We start from the raw sequence: 7194 nt of genomic DNA, 5'->3' as shown, positions 1-7194 counted from the left end.
GGCCGTTGCTACTGGATGCAACAAAGGGCTACTGTTCGATTTTATGAGGCGTTAGATTGGCACGTTTGCTGCTGTTTCGCGAGGCGCGAAGGGCGCGGGGGGAGGCGTTCGAGGCGCGGAGGCACGTTTCGGGTCGGGGGCGGCGTGAATGCCTTCGTCGACTCAGACATCTGCGACTGGATTGTCGTTACCAGCTCTAGACAAATCAAATTTTTGCCACACATACGCAGAGTCAGATCGTGCATTACTATTTTTTCATTTGAAATAAATCAAAGGAAAGATTGTCTTTTTATATTTTTTACGTCATTGTCGTTGACTTGAGACGAGAAACTAATTGCCGATACAACAGCCTCGGATAATCATCTCTTATGGTAATGTCAAATCTTAAATTTAAATTTTCCGGGATGGAAACAAACGAGCAACTTGTCAGATTATGCACGGCCAAAAAAATAAACACAAGAAGTCGGAATGGTGTTGTGTTCAAGTTGGCCAAAATAATTTTTATTGTAAACACAAATTTAAGAAGAGGTGTTATTTTTTAGAGCACAAATTTTCACCAATGTAGATCTAAATATAGACTTGAGAGATACTGGCATATCCATCTAAGGAAGCAGTCTCAAGAAAACAACGTATCAAGGTCAAATCAGACATCTTTCCATCTTTGTGTCGTTTAATCTGCAACAGTGACTCTTGGTAACAGTTTTTTGAGAGAATTTCCTTTAAAAACCACTTCAGGGGCCAAAAATCACTAGTTTTGCAGTTTTAATCGTCAGACTTGAAGAACAGGAGAAGGTTTTTAAAGCGGGACTGGTTTGTCGACAACGTAAATGAAATCATCAAAAAGTATGCAATGCGGCTTTACGATGACATTTCTTGCGCAATTAAGGTTATGTTTACTTCGAGCACATAAAAATATTCTGATGCGGTTTTTGATTAACAGGAAGTTGTAATGAGGATAATAAAATTGCGATAAAGTCGGAGATGCGTTTTTGTTGCACTGCATGAAGAAATATTACGATAAAAACATGTAAAGTTGGAGAAAGATGATTCAATCAGCGAGGAAAATCTTGTTGGGAGAAATGTGTTTTTTGGGTTGCCTACATCCAGGCGACATTCAATTTATCGTTGTCGCCAGGAGGAAAAAATTCATATTAAAATCAAATTTAACATGCAATGTTTAAAAGGGCATGATAATTACTTCATACAGTGTTAAAATGTTATCATGGAGTAAAATTGCTATCAAAGTACGTATTTAAGTGTTTAAACAAAAAAATCAAATGAAATTTACATTTGAAACAAATATTTTTGTGGACGCAAAAGAATGACTAAAAGAGAAAGAAATAAAAGTTTTACTAAAAAAAAAAACCATGGTTTAAATGTTGTGGTGGGTTGTTGTGTTGGAAAAGACCTTTTCTGTTTGTCAGAGCTTGCAATAAGAGACAATGAAAAGAAGCCTCTAATAGTAGTCTTCATGTAAATGTTGTTTCACAATTTTCCCTAATTTTATTCTTAAACAGTCCCAAAACGTGTAATATGAGTTGTTTTAGATTGGAAGATTTTGTCAAACGCGATTATTTTCTAACCTCTTGTGTTTTGTTCGAATGCAACAAATACGCTTCTATTTTTTACTTGAATGTTTTTCTTTTGCTAATTGTTTTATTAAAAAAATATTCGACTAACCTTAGTTCCTCTTCAGTTGTTGATGATCCTGAAGACTTGAACTGACTGGCGTCTTCTTAATTACTAAGGCTTGGAGCAACCACAAAAAGGGGTGGCACTTATAAAATTTCTATTGACAAATAATAAATGAGGAGTATTTCGTTGAGGTAATTAGTGTTGTCTTATTTATGAGCAGCAGTTGAGGTTTTCTCATAAAATGCTGGTCAAATAATCGTACAAAAAATATAATAAGCAGCTTGGGTAATTAATAAAAATTATAATTGAAGGGTAGGAGAGAAAATTTTTGAAAAGCGAACCCCGCCCAGGATAACTCCTCGTGCATCAACTAATAGGCAGCTTTGCCCGGCCCGCTCTGATAATTAAGGGTTTTACGTAGATATTTCGAAAAAAAAAATCAATTTCCATTTTAACATCAGTCCTCCACCGCCCGCCACAATTTCAAGAGAAATCTTTAATTCATGCGGCAAAACGAATTTTTTTCGGCCTCGTAAAACGAGAATTTGCAGCTGTCCGATTAATTCGCGGTGGCCATTTTCGTCGCCACCCCGTATATGGCCGTCGGTGATAAATCAAGGCGGGCGAAAAAAGCCATTTGGCGAAAAGGTCTCCGCTCGACTGGCCACTACTACTAACAAGATTCCGAGAGTTTGAAACTCTTAAGGCCCTGTAAGGAAGTGCCAACAAACCGGATCAAGGGAGCCGCTCGCCTGATGACTTTTTTGCCTCTCGATAAACTATTACTCTTTTTAAGCGGCCATTCAATTATTTCGTGTAAAAAGTCCACTCGTGGTTCGCCGCCGGTGTAATCAACATTCCGTATTCCCTCTGTATCGGACGTTTACCTGATGGGATTCCTGATGCGCAGGCGCCTCCTGTTCCGGGATAAGGATCCCTCAAATTCCAGGGCGGGGGTGGTTTCCGAGGACTGGGGGTATAAGAGCTCGCGGCTTTGTGGTGGGCCACTTGAAAGCTCTCCGAGTCAAGAATCTTTTCGTGCTTGTTCTTTTCAAGGTACAGTGGATAATGCACTTGGAGCACCCCAAACCTTTATTTGGACACTCGCACCACCCTTCACAAATAAAAAAAAATGTTTGCAAAGAATTACGAGTGCATGACGTAACTGTACTACGCTATGGCAAATTGGTGTGATTACTTGGTTGTCTAAATACAAGGTGCAAAAACATCTATTTGTTGCACCACCCCACAAAAATTAAAAAAAAATGCATTTTTTGTAGCAATAGTATCAATCAAGTATCAACAATATTTCTTAATATTCTTCAGAACAATACAAGAGTGGTTCTTCGTTTATTGCTTCTGTCATTGAAAATGTTGATTGGGAGATCATTTGATCAGTCTTGTCTTCGCAAATCTGGATAGAATTCTGGAATGATTTGTAAGGATGAATGAAATCCTCTTGATTCCGAGTCAAAAGGGCTAAATGAAATGGAGACAGAAGAGTTCACCATCTCCTAGAAAATTTTGGGCTAGTTCTTCAGCAGAAAAATGTGTAGCAACAGTTTCTTGACATTCTATGGAGTGATTAAGAACCGTTTGCTGCACGAGAAGAATAGAACGGGGGAGTAATGTGTAATGTCCAAAGGATGTGATGTTCTCAAAGAAAAAAGAAAAGGAAGAAACTTGAGATGAAGTCTTCTGTTGCATCAGGTCAACGCTTGAGCTCACAAGAAATGCTTTGAAGGTATTGATGCAACCTCTTTAGTCACCAGATCGTGTACCAAATGTACCTAGATGACCAAGTAACCCTTTGCCAGAGTCAATAAAGGAAGAACCACCTTTGCAATTTGCTGGGCGACCATACCAGAACAATTTGTCTTCATTCTGACACATGACCAAAGACTTCCAAACGTTTACACTTCTTCACTCGAATCCATTACCTTTTATTTTTTGTGTCAACAGCTCCGTCCAAAATGAGCGGCTTCGACTGGAAGCTGACCATCCGCAGGAACATCATCATGCTGAAGATCGCCGGTCTCTGGCCCGCCGGCGACGCCACCTACAAGCCCAACCTCTACACCCTCTACGCCACCGTCTGCCTCACGGTCTTCGTCTTCGGCCACAACTTCTTTCAGTCCTTCAACATAATCTTCATCCTCGACGACTTGGAAGCCTTGACCGCCACGATTTTCGTCTCTCTCACCGAAATGCTCGCCATCTTGAAGTCCTACTACCTCATCAACAACATGGGCATCCTGAAGCAGCTGATGGTGACGTTGAACAGCGACATGTTCCAGCCGAAGAACGCCAGACAGCGGAGTCTAGTCGAGCCGAGTCTCAAGTTCTGGAAGATGGTGTACACGGTGTTCACTTTGATGACTCTCAACGCCATCTTCTTCTGGACCACGTTCCCGATCCTGGATGGGTCGCTCAAAGTGCATCGATTACCGTTCTTAGCTTGGTACCCGTATGACTCCAGAATCTCTCCGTTCTACGAGGTCACCTACGTCTATCAGATCACCAGTGTGTGCTTCATCTGCATCGTCAATCTCAACATTGACACTTTGATAGCCGCTTTGAACATGTACATAGGGGCGCAATGCGACATCTTGTGCGACGAGTTGAGACATCTTCACGAGTTTACAAACATCAACAAGAGAGTCATCGAGTGTGTGTTGCACCACCGCGCCATCTTGAAGTACGTTGTGGTGATTTCGATGATGCGTTACTGACCCACCCTTTCAGATTCGCCGAAGACTCCAACAGATTCTTCAACTGGATCGTTTTGGTCCAATTCTTCACCAGTGCTGTCTCGATCGGAATGACAATGTTTCAGTTGACAGTGGTACTATACTAGATACATTTCTACTATCTTTACTATGTCTCAGTCAAGGTTACAGTTTTCAGCAGCGAGTTTTACTCGTGTCTCTTCTACGGGAACGCGGTCGTTGTGGAAATCTTCATGTACTGCTGGTTCGGCAACGAAGTCGAAATTAAAGTAGTCGCCGAAAAAAAGAGTTTCATTTTTATGCAGAATTTTGTTGCAGAGTAGTAACATTCCGTACGCAGTGTTCGAATTCGATTGGACTGAAACGTCGTTAGAAGTCAAAAAGAATTTGATTTTCTTCGTCATGAGGTGCAGGACACCAATCAAAATGTCCGCTTTGAATTTATTTTATCTCACCTTGGATACCTTCATGAGGGTACGTTTATGTGACTTTTGATAAAAGTGAAAAATTTTCATTTGTAGATTCTGAGGACTTCTTGGTCTTACTTTGCCGTTTTGCATCAAGTCAATGGTCAAGAATAATTTATTAGTGAGGTGTCATAATGTTTCTGTCGGCAAAATATTGTTCCGTCCTCTGATGATGATTGCAATAAAATTGTTTAGTTAGTTACTTTTTATTTTTGCAGTGAAAGAACAGAAAAAGTTTAAAATAAATATTGTTGCTAGTTGTTGTTAATTATTGAACCTTTCTCGTTGATAGATAATATGTAATAAACAATACGACAGCAATTTATTCAACAGAAAATAACAACAACAATAATAAGAAAAAAATTATAACACATTTAGAAGGATGATTAAGAAAATGGCAAAAATTAATACATATAACGGAGACAAGTTACGAGAAAAGTTTTAACACGAAAAAAAAAAAAAAAATATGAAAAGTGAATGAGAATATAAAAACATTTTATATTTTCTGAATAATGTAGTTTTTAACGAATAATAGTATATTATGTTATTAGGAGCAAAATAGTAATTTAAGATACAAGTGTAAAAAGTTATCCTTTATTGCACGAACGGGTTTAAAATACGACCGAGGTACGAAGGAGTATTTCAAAGGATGTGAGTGCAACAAAGGAACTTTTTACACGTATGTCTTACAACATTTTATCTACGATCGGAGGATCATCCCACCATATTTTATGAATGACCAAAGTCGTTTGAGAACCACGTCGTTTAGCAACCTACTTTTAAACAATGTTTGCAACAAATTATATTGTTGTATTCTGACAGTTCTGTGCCATAAAAGCGTGTACTAAAAGTTTTATGGCACGATTCTGTGAGTCCACTAAACGTCAACTTTGACGATTTTTAGTGCAAAAAGTGCCTACTTTTTACACGATCGTAGATAAATAAAGTTTTATGTGCTGATGCTGGTAGTTTGGTAGACAAACCAGGCAATGCTGGTTGCGCCGAATAACATATATATCTACTATTTTTTCTTCAAACGTTTATAACAAATTATTTAAGAAACGTCAGATGCAGAAACGAATTTGTTAAAATTTGAGTTAGGAATTTCAAATGATTTAGCCAGTTTACTTTATCTGCCGCTCGTCATCAGAGATAATAACTTTATCTGCCGCTCGTCAGCTCGTCAGATGCCATGAATGAAGTGACACTTTAGCATTATTAATCCAGCAGTAAAATGTCATATTTGACTGACATTTGAAGAAAAAATATTTTTTGTTGAGTAAAGAATATTCAGTACCAAAGAATATCTCACGTTTATTACAAACTTTAAGGGATAAAAAGGAAAAAACTACCTGTTTGAAATTGTAAATGAAAAGATTTAGGTATTTCATGTTTGATTTCTTTCAAAATAGAAATAGAAAAAAACTGAAAAAATGGCGATTTATACAAATATTAAAAGTGTTTTTTGCCGGAAACAAAGATTAATTCTTTATTGTAGTTTTGTGTTACTAGATTGATTTGGATTATTTGTTGCCTTTAAATAAAATAAGAAAAGGAAACAATAAAAATCATCATCTAAAACTTTTTGCTGCTTAAATTTTTTTCTTTTTAAAATGTGATTGTTTTTTCTTTCATTAATTTATTTCCTTTTGTATAATTTCCAAGTTTTAATAATTTCGAAAATTATTTCGAACTAGATTTATAACGGGTGACTATTAAAATTTTCACTTGGAGTTGGCTTTGAACGAGTTTTTATTTTTTCTGTTACTTTAGACACACGCAAGAACGAACAACAAATGTCAGTCAGTACAATTGAAACATAACCAAATTAAGAGAAAAAACATTTATTGAAATGTCAGACTTGTCAGTGTCTAAGGTGCAACGGAAAACAAAGAATGATCCATAGCCAACCCTAAGTGAAAATTTTAATAGTCACCCGTTACAAGAGAAGCACTCACAACAAAAAATTATCACACAACAGTAGTGCCAACAGTAATATTCATCACTTGAACAATATTTCTTAGTGAAGCTACTTTAGTTCAATTTTAAAAGAAGCATTTAATAAAAAATTAAAAAGAAACTGTTTTCCGGATTTTGAAAAACTTGGGAATATAAAAAAATTAATATAAAGGAAGTAACAGAAAAATAAACATTGGACAACAATTTGAATTTGAAGAAAGTTCACTAATTACAATTTTTTTTTTCTCTTACCTGTCACTTACGACGATTGCTACAATTTTTCTTTGCAATTTTTGCACAATTCCGTTTCATTACACCCTCCACACTTAACAATCCCCTTCTTACATTTTTTGGTATGTCGGTGGTGTGCTTCGAAGTCTCTAGAAGCCACTACTGTGACAACA

At 37.2% G+C, this 7194-nt stretch overlaps 1 protein-coding gene across 1 annotated transcript; it reads left to right on the top strand.

Moving 5' to 3' along the window:
- Positions 1-3028: 3028 nt before the first annotated feature.
- On the top strand, positions 3029-5042 carry LOC138141492 (odorant receptor Or1-like). Its single transcript, XM_069062215.1, has 5 exons — positions 3029-4333; positions 4381-4480; positions 4529-4633; positions 4683-4838; positions 4886-5042. The coding sequence occupies exons 1-5, from the start codon at positions 3609-3611 to the stop codon at positions 4943-4945; spliced, it is 1146 nt and encodes a 381-aa protein (XP_068918316.1). The 5' UTR covers positions 3029-3608; the 3' UTR covers positions 4946-5042.
- Positions 5043-7194: the final 2152 nt, after the last annotated feature.

This window comes from Tenebrio molitor, chromosome 1, assembly GCF_963966145.1.
Source record: "Tenebrio molitor chromosome 1, icTenMoli1.1, whole genome shotgun sequence".
NCBI lineage: Eukaryota > Metazoa > Arthropoda > Insecta > Coleoptera > Tenebrionidae > Tenebrio > Tenebrio molitor.
The sequence above is the reverse complement of the archived record's forward strand: the minus strand, read 5'-3'. Positions and strand labels throughout refer to the sequence as shown.

Bases quoted from the DNA above. Each gene is read 5' to 3' on its own strand.
- LOC138141492 (XM_069062215.1), top strand. From the start codon at position 3,609: ATGAGCGGCTTCGACTGGAAGCTGACCATCCGCAGGAACATCATCATG. The intron at 4,481-4,528 runs GTACTATACTAG...GTCTCAGTCAAG, and splicing joins CAATGTTTCAGTTGACAGTG to GTTACAGTTTTCAGCAGCGA. The intron at 4,634-4,682 runs GTAGTCGCCGAA...ATTTTGTTGCAG, and splicing joins GCAACGAAGTCGAAATTAAA to AGTAGTAACATTCCGTACGC.